Here is a 10603-nt window from a genome sequence, read left to right as displayed (position 1 = left end):
CTTATTCTCTGAAAGGTAGTGTTAGCTTGTATGTTAATTAATGGTAGTTATGCCTTAACATTTAAAGGCTGCATATGCCCTGACAACTGATAGTTCCGCTGCTTTTAAACCTCGGGATGTTGCAACTCTTTTTTTTTTTTTTTCCCCCCCCCACACACAGAAATGCTCCCCCTGTTCGAACAGAAAATCGTCTCATAGTAGAAAATCTATCTTCCCGAGTCAGCTGGCAGGTTTGTTAAAAACGATTAACTCTTTTGACTTCATTTAATGGGTATGTAATGATGATTGATAATACCCAAGTACATTTTAACTAAAACTATTTTATTACATTAAATTGAAATATTTATGCAACTTTTATAGTTAATGTAATTTTAAATAATATAATTACAGTATTTTAAAATAGTCTTAATATTATGTAAATTGTAAATTTAAATATTTGAGGAATTTTTTATTTTTTTCTTGTTTTTTAAATCAATTTTAACCACATATTAAACCCTTTATTTGCCAGCCTATCTGTGTCGTTGGCCTTATGACGAGGAGTGCCTGTGGGTTATCCTAATCGTTCTGTCTTGGTCACTCTTGGTTGGGCCTGGTTGACTTTCCAGTCAGCTCCTACAATGTCAGTTGGCCACCTCTAGATCTGTGTTTGCCGGTCTAGACGTAATCGATGCACTTCCTTAAAGTGCCACATTGCAGCGATCCCAGAGAGTTAACGAGATCTGATCCCTAAGTTGAGAGCTGTTCCTCCTGTAACGCTTCCGAATAAGAGGTCCTGGTCGAAAAGAGTTGAAAGATGCGCGTTTAGGTGGTCGTTGGAATCCTGATCGCAGTAAAGTGGTCCTTGGTAACTTCAAGAGTAGAAAATGTCTGCATCCATCAGTAGTCTGCTAATAGGGAGGGCTGTGCGATTAAAGGCTTCCATCGACTGGGTAGTGTTCTTCAAGTGGGTGGCGAAGAGCCAGTCGGGCATATGTCATGACGGTATCTCCGATCGCTTAATGCAGTTTGCTGCTTGGCTAGCCTAGGGAAATATTAATGAAGGTAAAGTAAACTATATTTTTAATGACATATGGGGCACAAAATTACTGGTGTCTTGTATATGTTCTGTATAAACATAAGACTTGTTCTTCAGTCTTTCTTTTTTTTATGCTACAAAAATATATGGGAAGTAGCTTGCACTCAACTCAGTACATAGACTAATATCTTCTTTTTAATGTTAAATCTGACTTCATGAGCATCTTGCTTTAAAGGCAAATGCTGTGGCTTTTTTGTTTTGTTTTTTGGCTTTTATTTCGTGCCCTGATCCACATAGAATTTTTTTGTATAGAATACAAGTGTGGCATTGCCATGTTTGTAATTTATCTAACATTTTCTCTTTCAGTAGTCTTTTTTTTTTTTCTTATTTTTATTTTGGTATGGGGTTTTTGCTTGTTTTTAAATTTTATATACACAATTAAATTAAATGCTATAATTTCTTTGAATAATGTAATTGGTCTTATGTTAGGATCTCAAAGACTTCATGAGACAAGCTGGGGAAGTAACCTTTGCAGATGCACATAGACCTAAGCTAAATGAAGGGTAAGTGTCTAAAACCAGTATCATACTAAATCTTGTAGTATTACAAAGCGCTTCTAAATAGGAACTAGACTCAATATTTTGGAATGAGTAGTTATAACTTGTCTTTTTTCAGGCTGCCTTGTAATGACAGGACTGGTCCAAAAAGGAACTGTATAACACTAATCACTTGGGGACAATGGTGTGTGTGATGCATACTAGCATGATGCAAAAACAGTCCACCTAAAAATGTCAAGTGCTGTAATGCTGCTGGATTTAGAATTGTGTAGTCATATCATGAATTACCTAACAACTTCTGTGGCTTTTCTTTTGTAGGGTGGTTGAGTTTGCCTCTTACAGTGATTTAAAAAATGCTATTGAAAAGCTCTCTGGCAAAGAAATCAATGGAAGAAAAATTAAACTAATTGAAGGCAGCAAAAGACACAGGTATATACTTTTCCCCTTTATGCCAAATGAATCTACATCTAAATATAATTTGGGTTTCAGTATGTACATGATGCTAATGCGTTTGTTTGTTTGTTTTCCAGTAGGTCCAGAAGCCGGTCTCGTTCCCGTAGCAGAAGTTCATCTAGATCTCGTAGCCGGTCTCGCTCCCGAAGCCGCAAATCCTACACCAGGTCAAGGAGTAGGAGCCGTAGCAAGTCTCGTTCAGTTAGTAGATCTCCTATGCCAGAAAAGAGCCAGAAACGTAGCTCTTCAAGTAGATCTAAATCTCCAGCATCTGACCGGCAGAGGTCTCGGTCAAGGTCCAGATCTGTTGACAGTGGCAATTGAACTATAACTTGCTAGGGGGGCCCTTTTTTTAAACCATACTTGCTAAAACTTGTGGTAAGTATGTGATTTTTCTGTGGGGAGGGGTTTGGATTGGGTGGGTGGGGCTGGACAACTTTGTAGATGTGGACCACAATGGAGGGGTTACTGAACTAATTGTATTAAATGTCTTTTGATAATCCCTTTTGCTCACATTTTTGTGAATGTCTGAAGTGTATAGTTTTGTGTATATTGACAGAGCTCTTTATAACTAAAGCAAACAATTTAATTTTTTTGTACCTTCAAAAAAAAAAAAATTGGAACACTTCAATTCCCAGTGTATTGAACTGTGAATAGTAATTCAGGATAGTTAGTTTTAATGGATCAAATTTAAACTGATGGCATTGGACAGCTAAGAGCTCTCCCCCTGCTGTATATAAAGCTTTATTTTAGATTTTTTTTTTTGTGTGCTTCTGACAACTTTCGGTTATGGGTCAGCAAAACAAAAGCTGGTTAACGTTACCAATAAACATTATTTTTTGAAGACTTACTCTGTTCCTTTAAAACACTTTGCACTATAAAAACAGAACATACACCCCGAATGAAGAAGTGACACGATGTCAAGTGCTTAACACTCCTGCTCGTAGTGGTTCTATAAATATCTGCTCTTCCTGTTCAAGAAATAAAAAGCAGTCTAAAGGCACCATAAATGTGTGGTTTTCTTCATTTTGCTTCTTAACATGGCTGTTCAGAAATGGGCATGGTCCTTACAAGGCTGAGTAGTCTTCAAAGATGTGAAAGATGACTTACTGCTGCGAATCACAAATAGCTGTATTGGTCCAGATAAGAGGTAATAAGTGACCCTCCGCAGCCACCGTACTCACTAAATGTGGGAAAGGGAATGAGAGACTTAGAGAACACAAGGTGGTCATGTCAGCTAAAGTCTCTTGGAGTAGCAGTAGTTAGCTGTTTAATCTGGAGGTTGGCAGAAACAGCAGTATGGTAATTCACAGTACAGTCTGAATTTTATGGCTCATTTCCTTCTACAGCAATCTGGCACTGGGCGGGGAGCTGTATTGGGCAGTTCTGTCTCTCTATCCTTTTTTTCATTTGCATACCAGACAACCACCATCTTGCTCTGAGAGTGCTACAGAAGCTGCCATCCACTTTTCCCACCTCCAGATATCTAGCTCAGATTTCCTACTATTACATATTTTGTTTTTTCTCTGTTACTGGCTGATGCATTGGATACCAACCAGGTGAGAATCCATATCGAAGCATTTTGGATGCTACCTACTGCTAGTTTCTTGACCTTTAGTCCTCTAGCTTGGAACCCAAATGGCAACTGCAAAGTTTGAAAGGGAAGAGTGCTCCATTTCGTCTAGAAAGAGACAACACAAGAAACTTTGGTAGCAGTTCCTTGTTTAGAAACGTGTTTGTTCTAAGGAAGGAGGCATGGTGTTCACAGAGACAGCGCTGCAAGTTACATGTACTCTGGAAACTTGCATTCTGGAAACAAGTCCAAGCCTACCACAGTTTTCATTCAGTTGTGAATGTGTCAGTTGTGTACAACTTGGCCTGAATTCTTACATTAGAAGTAATAGTCTTCTAGAGGCCAGAAATGTGACTTGAACAGCTCTCTTTTTTTTTTCTTTACGCCTGACTGTTCTGGAGGTTTCATCAATTCCTGTGAACAGGCAGGAACAGTAACTGAGCTTTATTGTTGCTGAGGGATGTTTAGCCTCCTTCGTTTGTTACAGACACCCATGGGGAGTGGGGAGCCCACTCTGCTGCTGCCCAACAGAACTAGAATTTCCTGAGTATCCTGCATAGGGGTGACACTGCTGCAGGTAAAAAGTTGAGGGAACAGGAGTAAGAAGTGCCTGCCTTCCTGCTGCCTGTAGCAGTACCTGGGACCTGCTTGTATCTGTGTGTCCTTAGGGTACAATAATCTTTGGTACTCTGAAAGAATTGCATTGAGTTGGCAGTAATGTCTACATTTGGAGGAAGCTATACAAATATGTAGTAGTTTGACTGGAAAGTCTAGTTGGTTACATGGACACTGCTTGTGGCCCCAAGAGCTAGGGTAGCTTGCATGTGAAAACTGTTGCTGATTTTAAAAAGATAGTGCCAGTCAAACCTTGTTTTTGGGATGTTCCCATGGCAGTTAGGGTGCACATCTGAAACAGCTGATCTGTGGTGTGGGATGCCTGATGGTGATACGGGGACAAAATAATTCCCCTACTCAAGTCTTGTGATGCACTTGAACCAGTAGCTATGCTGGGTGCTGACAGATTCCAGCTCCCTATAAATTGCATGGTTAGAGATAGGTACACATCATAGTTCAGCATGAGGGTTTAGATTACTATGCAGCAAGGAATGAAACATTTTCTGCACCAGACAGCCGTAAGAGGGAGCAGGACTAGCCTGATGGATTACTAGGGTGCTTTCCAGGAGGGAGGAGAAAACCCTACATTTTTTTTTGTCCCTGCTTGCCTATGTGTTTTCATGTTTTATCCAATGACTGCGAATTGCACTTGCTAGTTTTGGGGAAAACCCTGAAATCCAGGGCTCTTCCTCTGTCAAGGAAATTCCTTTACCAATAGGTTACAGGATTATGTTTCTGGCATAGTCTGTCTTGAGTATTTTTTTTTTTTGTGGCACAGTACAGTTTCAGACAGATGGGTAGTAAGTGTTAACCTACCCAGTGTGGCTTAAAGTACAGTGGCTCATTTACTTGTGAGATGTAAGTGAGCCCCCTTGGGATGAAAAGGGAGAATTCAACTCAGGTGGCCCACTTGCTGGGTGAGTGCTCAAATCACTGTTACATAAAAGGAGAAAGTGATGCTGGAAGCTATCTTCAGCTTTGTTTTAAAAGGGCAGTGATTTCTCCTCAGTTCTAAGAAAACTTGTTAGTATCTGCATTCAGGAACAGTATCTGGGTTAGGAACCTCAAGCAAGCAAGTACTGGGTAAGGGAGCTTGGGAACATAGGTAACTAATGGGATTCTTGGTTACATCCCCAACTCCCCATGTCAAGTCCTTAACAGTTTGTGGCATCTCTTATCTAGGAAGGATGCAGGCCAGGGAAATAATCACAGGCACTTGTATACCACATTCATGCCCTTGACCTAGTCTAGGCAATCCATCCAGCCCACTCAGAAAGACCTGGACCTGGGACACCTTGGTAAGAGCTCTATAGAGAAAGGGTTACCATCAAGATTTTTACTGACGGGCCTACCTGGACTGACTGGCCAGCTGGGGTGTGTCAGCTGGCCACACTTGTCTTTCAGTTGGGAGGAGTAGCAGTGCCTCTCCTTAAGGCAATTTGAAGTAATGGACTCCAGATGGTCCAACAGAGGCATTTCAGAGTACTAGCTGTCATGCTCCAAGAGCCCCTTCTAGTGACTAGGCTTCGTGATTCCAGATAGTTTCTTGCTGTTTCACTCCTTTTCTAAATGTCCTCTGTTGCCATTGAGTTTGACTGCCTATGTCCCAGGAATGTAACACCAGAAAACTATGGTACAGTATCTAATATATATATATGTTTGAAAACTACAGCAGTGATTGCAAAAATCAGGAAATATGTCTGTTGCTTTTATTAAGGATTGATTTTCAATACAACCAACGTGTGCTCTTTGTTAAACTACATTACTTTGGGTAAGCTGGCTATTGTGAATGCAGTGCAGTGGGCCTGGAACCTCTCTTTCAATAGCAACTCTGCCACTAAGCAGTTACTGTATCTAAGATGCTCCCAAGTGTTCAGCATTATTAGTTCCCAGGTCTGGGTGTTCCTACAAAGCCAAGGCACTTTGGACCACTTAGTCTTTCATTTGTTTATTCATCATTATATTAAAATTGCAGCTCCCTCAAATTGCTTGTCAGCAAGACCAAGTTCATAGGTGAACAGAACTGGTCTGATTCAGGTGCTGCTAGTAAGAATGCCATGCTGTGGGTTCTGACACAACTCGGTGATGGAGCTTTCATTGAGGTAAATGGCATCTTTTCATCACCACTAGCAAGCAATACTTTGTAGATTGCCAAGAATTAGCTAGTCCATTAAATCTCTCAAATAGAGTCTGTGGACCCTGTTTGGGAGTTGTCTACAGAATGAAACCTTTGAGAGCTTTCCAGTGAAGGTCTAGGCTGGCCTGGATGTTATGCAAAACTAGTGGAGTTCAGCAAACCATGGGTGGAGAGTGTTACTTGAAGCTTTGGTGGAGATGCCTGTTGCATAGTCCTTCTGCCTTTTCCTTGGTTTGCTGTTGTTTCTTGTGCAGTGTTGCCATCCACAGCTGTATAGATCATTTTTGCTGTACCTAAAGAACAAAAAAAAAAATCAAATGCGACCCCCTTGGTCTTAACCCATGGCAAAGAAAGGTCATATTGCAGGAAAATTTAAGTTGTTCCTGTATTGCATTGACTCCTAAATTCCACTGGGGGTTGCTTGAATGTGTTTAGATTTTACAGGAGAGCAGGGTTTGAAGGGACCTCATGAAGTCATCTAGTCCAGCCCTCTACTAAAGGCAGGGTAGGCCCTGACTGAGCCATCTTGGCCAACTGTCTGCTTAACCTGCTCCTGAAAATTTCCAAGGCTGGAGATTCTCTACAGTTTCTCTAGGAAGCCTATTCCAATGCTTAACCACTAGGCCTGTAGGAGTTGGTAGCGATCCAATCCAATCCGGCTTTGGATCCAGCCACTTCAGATGGCCCCGATCCTATCCAGAGCTCTGGACCGAGTTTCCGCCTCAAAGTGGCTCTGAAGCCTCGGAGCTGCCTTGGGATCCGGCCATAGGGTATAATAGGGAATCAATGAAATATCTATAACTTTGTTGTTTTTTGCCCGATTTGGATGAAACTTGCAGGGGTTGTAGCCTCTTCTGAGAGCATGAAACCTGCCAAGATTCAAGAATACCAGTGCAGGGGTTTGGGAGGAACTATACCTCAAATTCTTGAAAGCCAAACTCATGTCATGGTTGTGTGTCACACCACAGCAGAGTGAAAACTGCAGGGGTGGTAGCTCCTATTGAGGCCACAAAACCTGCCAAGTTTCAAGAAGATTGGTGCAGAGGTTTGTGGGGAACTGTACCCCAAATGCTTGAAAGCAAAACTCATGTCACTTGTATGTGTTACACCACAGGGAGGTCAAAACTGCACAGGTGGCAGGCTTTGTGGCCTCAGTAAGAGCTACCAAGTTTCAAGGAGAACCGTACAGGGGTTTGCAGGGAACTGCCCCTCAAGCTGCGGACAAGCAAAACTCGTGCCATGGGTGACACTGCATGTGCTAAGTCACAGCAGGGTGACAGCTGCAGGGATGGTGGCCCCTGCTGTGATGCCTGCCAGCTGTCGAGGAGATCGGTGCAGGGGGGTCAGGGGCCCTGCACCTCCCAGCTGCTGACAGGCAAAACTAGTGCCAAGACTGTGTCTGTCTTGGGGCAGTTGATTGTCTGTATTGAGTCTTTCCTCTCCTCAGCCTGGTTTTGTAGGTGCTAATTGATGCTGGTAAGTCATTATGTACTAGCTGGGTCCTGTGTATTAAGCTGATCCCCGAGCCCCTGGTCCCTGAGTGAATTGTGATTGATTGATTGGTAACTGGTAACACAGCAGCTTAGCAGCCAGGCCTGCAGCAGCGTCTCCTCTCCCTGCCCCAAGACCGACACAGTCAGTCCCACAAGTTTGCTTGTCCGCAGCTTGAGGGGCAGTTCCGCCCAAACCCCATGCACCGATCTTCTTGAAACTTGGCATACTTCATCCTCTATGTAGAGTCAACCACCCCTGAAAATTTCATCCAAATCAGACAACAAAAAACAACTAAGTTATAGGTATTTTATTGTTTCCCCATTATACCCAATGGCAGATCTCCGGGGCGGCTCCGAAGCTCTTCGGAAGGTCCAAACCACTTTGGGAAGCCCAACGAGGGCAGCGCTTTGACCCGGATGTGCTGCTTCAGACCCCGAAGTGTCCAAAGCTTCTCCGGATCCGAAGCTCTGTCCGAAGCCTTGCACAGCCCTATTAACCACAAATAGTCAGGAAGCTCTTCCTAATCTTCAAGTTACATTTCCTTTTCTGTAGTTCGAGGCTATTACTTCAAATTTTGTCCTCTACTGCCCATCTATAATCACTCTTCAGGTATTTGAAGACTCTTATCAAATCCCCCCGCAATCTTCTCCAGAGTAAACAATCCTAGTTCAACCTTTCCTCATAAATCATGTTTCCCAGGCCTCTGATAATCTCTATTGCTTTCCTCTGAACTTCTTCCAATCTGCCTGCATTTTTCAAAACTGGCCACGGCACTCCAGGTGAAGCCTCACCACTGCCTTATGCAACAGCAACGAGTAAATGCTGTCTCTCTCCATCTGGCCTTATTCAGCCAGGACTCTGGGAAAAAATCTTTCCACCCCTCTGCCCCCCCCTGCTCATTCTGCCATCCCAAAGTAAGGAGTCTGGTTTTTTTGGGGATGAGTGGTATCTAAGAAAATTAGATATTAGGTATTATTTTTCCCTTTAAATAAGTACAGCTGCTAGGCCTTTTTATGCACTTCTCACCAAATGACCTAGCTAGTCTACTCCAGCTCCAGCATTTGCCTCATAAAAAGTAAGTCTGCCCATATGGACTTGTAGACCTAAATTACCAATATGTTGGTGTTGATCCAGGATAGCACCATTTGGCAGAAGTGGATAAGGTGCTTTTCGTTAAACTTGAATCAGGCCAGTGTACAACTTTAACACACATACTTACATATCACCCACATACCTTTTCCCCCAAAAAATCATCCCCCCAAAATTGGCATGCATGTTTTAAGCAGGAAAACTTATTTTCATTTACTAAAATAGAAGCAAGCATAGTGACACTGCTGCAAGATGGCTGCTGTGTCTCAGGGAGGGAGGGGACAGAGTTCACCCGTCAGGGTCAGACAGCTACAGTGTTAACCTTCTTGCAGCAATAGCCACTGCAATCAGGATCTCCTTAAGATAGCATTTAGGCATAAATGGACAAATCTTTTTTTCTTCTTCTTTCTGCCTTCCCAAAACAAGGTGCATGTCTTACTTGGGGGGCATGTGATACACATGAAATTATGGCATTTGAGTAACTCAGCAAAGAGGTGTCTGTTGGCAAGAAAAGTGTAGCACTAGTCAGGGCTGGGTTACAAAACTAATTGCTAGACCTGGAGTTTTTTTGCATCTGTCTTTTTGAGTAACCCCACTTAGAAAACGTCATTTTAGAAGTTTTGCTGCTTCCAACATTTATGTTCTAGTGCAGTGGGGGCAAACCTTTCTGGCAGATGTGCCACAATTAAACCCCTGTGCTCTTCCTGGCCATGCCATGTCCACATGAGCGTGAACGTTTGGTTCCCTGGGGACAGCTAACAGCAGGGCACCTTGTGCCACCACTAGTTGTCTCCAGGGAATGCCTGTGCCATGTGCCCTCTAGCACATGGCAGGTCACCGTGGGTGGGGTAGAGGAGGCTAGGGCCAGCCTGGCCTCAGCAGACTTACCTGGAGCCCTGGGGGCTTCCTGGGGCTACAGCAGTGGTGATCCTGCTGTTTGGAGCCTGGTTGGCAACCAAAGCATGGCTCTGGCTGGCCAGGCTCTGATTTTGAGTGGTGTACACTGCCCCCATGTGTGCTGGTCCACTTTTTTTTTTGCACAGGGTTTTTTGATCCCTGGATATCCAGGGGGCAACGCCACCCCCCGCTGCTCCCTTGCAGTGCAGAGGACAGCTGAACATGCAGTACGTGGTGCTGCAGACATGTTGCACTCATCTGGACCTGGTCCCTGAGTGCCACTCTGATCCCCTTCCCCTGCCTGATTTACTGCCCTGCTCTGCACTCCCTGCTTGATCTGCTGCTGCTCTTTCTGCTCCCTGCCCAATCTAAGTTAATAATAATAACTTTTTAAAATACAAAAGAAGCAGAAAGCCAGCTAAAGAATTGCTGGGACCATTAGATGACAATACAAAAAGTGTACTCTGGGCTGATTAAAGCATAGCAAAGAAACTAAAATTGTTTGCATCATTGTTTAATGCAGAAGAAACTGGGGAAATTCCCATGCCAGATCAATCTTTCCTAGTAGATGGGTCTGAAGAGTTGGACCACATTGCAGTGGTTTAGAAGAAGTTTTAGATAGATAAATTAAAATATTAATAAGTCACCAGGACTGGATGGCATTCACCCAAGAATTCTGAAGGAACTCTTAAGGTGAAATTGCAGAACTGTCGGCAATAGTATGTAACCTATCATTACAAAAAGCCTCTGTGCTAGAGGACTGGTGGGTTGCC

The 10603-nt window shown here is 43.1% G+C and overlaps 2 protein-coding genes and 1 long non-coding RNA gene across 3 annotated transcripts in view; 2 read left to right on the top strand and 1 right to left on the bottom strand.

Annotated features, from left to right (window-relative positions):
- Positions 1 to 152, top strand: part of LOC109298841 — a 2139-nt gene extending 1987 nt beyond the window's left edge. Inside the window, exon 2 of the long non-coding RNA XR_002097715.1 lies at positions 16 to 152. This is a non-coding gene — a long non-coding RNA (uncharacterized LOC109298841). The remainder of the gene's footprint in view (positions 1 to 15) is intronic.
- Positions 1 to 3031, top strand: part of SRSF5 (serine and arginine rich splicing factor 5) — a 6800-nt gene extending 3769 nt beyond the window's left edge. Inside the window, exons 5-8 of the mRNA XM_019519153.1 lie at positions 161 to 230; positions 1505 to 1578; positions 1891 to 2001; positions 2103 to 3031. Of these exons, the coding sequence (XP_019374698.1) occupies positions 161 to 230; positions 1505 to 1578; positions 1891 to 2001; positions 2103 to 2349 (502 nt within the window). The 3' untranslated portion in view covers positions 2350 to 3031. The remainder of the gene's footprint in view (positions 1 to 160; positions 231 to 1504; positions 1579 to 1890; positions 2002 to 2102) is intronic.
- A 3451-nt stretch (positions 3032 to 6482) lies between these two features.
- The window catches only part of SLC10A1 (solute carrier family 10 member 1), an 18040-nt gene continuing 13919 nt past the window's right edge, over positions 6483 to 10603 (bottom strand). Inside the window, exon 5 of the mRNA XM_019519946.1 lies at positions 6483 to 6643. Within this exon, the coding sequence (XP_019375491.1) occupies positions 6483 to 6643 (161 nt within the window). The remainder of the gene's footprint in view (positions 6644 to 10603) is intronic.

Source organism: Gavialis gangeticus, unplaced genomic scaffold (genome assembly GCF_001723915.1).
Source record: "Gavialis gangeticus isolate Ggan-Ray unplaced genomic scaffold, GavGan_comp1, whole genome shotgun sequence".
Lineage (NCBI taxonomy): Eukaryota > Metazoa > Chordata > Crocodylia > Gavialidae > Gavialis > Gavialis gangeticus.
The sequence above is the reverse complement of the archived record's forward strand: the minus strand, read 5'-3'. Positions and strand labels throughout refer to the sequence as shown.